The following is a 2,270-nucleotide window of genomic DNA, read 5'->3' on the forward strand; positions in this document are numbered from 1 at the left end:
GAAGAAGAAGTGAAGAAAATAACACCAAATAACCCTGACCTAGAAGTGAGCAACGTGTAGCAAGAATAGGATTACGAGTGGACTACAAATGACACTTCATACACTTTATAAAATATACTTCATATACTTAACAAAATGAACTTTAAACACTTGACATAATATACTTCATACACTTAACAAAATATGCGTCATATAATTAAAAAAATTGACGTCATATTCTTAACAAAACATACGTCATATACTTAATTAAATATACTTTATATACTTAACAAAATATACTTCATATACTTAACAAAATATACTTTAAACACTTAACAAAATATACTTCATATACACAACAAAATATACTATAAACACTTAAAAAATATACTTCATATACTTAACCAAATATACTTTAAAATACCTGAAATATACTTAACAAAATATACTTCATATACCTAAAAAATATACTTCATACTCTTAACAAAATATACTTCATATACTTATCAAAATAAACAGCGTCTGTTACCATTGGCAACTTCCAATAACTCATGGGCCACATACCTGTAAAAGAAACAAATAATTAATCAACAAATGAACATTTATTTTTGTTATTTACACATCAAAAATTTAATTGTAATTAATATCAATATTTTTAAATCGTATTTTGCTTATTCTAATATAAGAACAGACATCTCTGTAAATGTGTGTTAGACTGTTTAATTTTTTTTTTAATTAAATGCGAGTTAAAATATAATAAATCATGGTTTATTAGCTTTTAAACAATCCACAATTCAATCGAATTATAAGTCTTATTACACCGGTTTCCTGAGAGAGAGAGAGAGAGAGAGAGAGAGAGAGAGAGAGAGAGAGAGAGAGAGAGAGAGAGAGAGAGAGAGAGAGAGAGAGAGAGAGAGAATTTAACAATGTTAATAAATTACCAAACAACTGACTCACACTATAAGAAACACACACAATTTGTTTCACCATGTATGAACAGAGGAAATTGATAATAATAAAATAGAAAGTGTCATTAGAAAATATGTGAAAGCTAAGCAGATATAAAAGAATTACTTTAACAAAGGACTATACAGAAAGGTTCTAAATAACGCTTTTAAGAATACCTCTCATATTGAATAAGCCATTTTTTACTTAGTTGCAATTGCAAATACAAATGTTCACGAGAATATATATATATATATATATATATATATATATATATATATATATATATTATATAATATATATATATATATATATTATATATATTATATATATAATATATATATTTATATATATATATATATATATATATATTATATATATTATATATATAATATATATATTTATATATATATATAATATATATATTTATATATATATATAATATATATATTTATATATATATAATATATATATTTATATATATATAATATATATATTTATATATATATATATATATATATTTATATATATATATATATATATATATATATATTTCAAATAAGCCATATATATTAAGACATTAAAGTCTGGATTCTCTTAACGACCTCGGGATCAGAGCCCCAGGTGAAATCACTCAAATCTTTCTTCGTGGCATGGTCACTGGCATACAGGTATCCTAGACCAGGGTTCAAATCCCGCCCGGTCTGATACTATCGTCTTTGAGTGATTTCACCTGGGGCTCTGATCCCGAGGTCGTTAAGAGAATCCAGACTTTAATGTATTAATATATATGGCTTATTTGAAATATGAAAAAACACGTTTATATGGGCAAAAATTTATCATATATATATATATATATATATATACATATATATATATACATATATATAATATATACATATATATATATATATATATATATATATATATAATCTTTACCTATTTATATATTATATGCATAGACAGATGCTTGTTCTTTATTATATAAGGGAGATTCACTAGAAAAAAATGACTTCGAATTCCAACACATTGCCGGATAATGAGTACCTAGCAATCAATAATTTTAAAAAGAATAATTAAGTAATTTTAAATGTTATGTTTTCATACACGTAAACCGATGAATCATATATTCATACATATACTTCCTTCAAAATCATACATCAGAGAAGCTTTCAACTGACGGCAAGAAATAAATTTCTCTCTCTCTCTCTCTCTCTCTCTCTCTCTCTCTCTCTCTCTCTCTCTCTCTCTCTCTCTCTCTCTCTCTCTCTCTCTCGCTTACGTATAAGTATGCATGTATCAAAGTATGAAAGACTCATTTCATTTGTATCCAACATTAACAATTC

General features: G+C 24.8%; 1 protein-coding gene across 1 annotated transcript in view; it reads right to left on the reverse strand.

The window, feature by feature from the left end:
* Positions 1 to 451: 451 nt before the first annotated feature.
* LOC137639953 (uncharacterized) overlaps positions 452 to 2,270 on the reverse strand; it is a 7,440-nt gene continuing 5,621 nt past the window's right edge. The window contains exon 2 of the mRNA XM_068372268.1: positions 452 to 543. Coding sequence (XP_068228369.1) covers positions 452 to 543 — 92 coding nt within the window. The remainder of the gene's footprint in view (positions 544 to 2,270) is intronic.

The sequence above is a fragment of the Palaemon carinicauda genome, chromosome 1 (genome assembly GCF_036898095.1).
Source record: "Palaemon carinicauda isolate YSFRI2023 chromosome 1, ASM3689809v2, whole genome shotgun sequence".
NCBI classification, from domain to species: domain Eukaryota; kingdom Metazoa; phylum Arthropoda; class Malacostraca; order Decapoda; family Palaemonidae; genus Palaemon; species Palaemon carinicauda.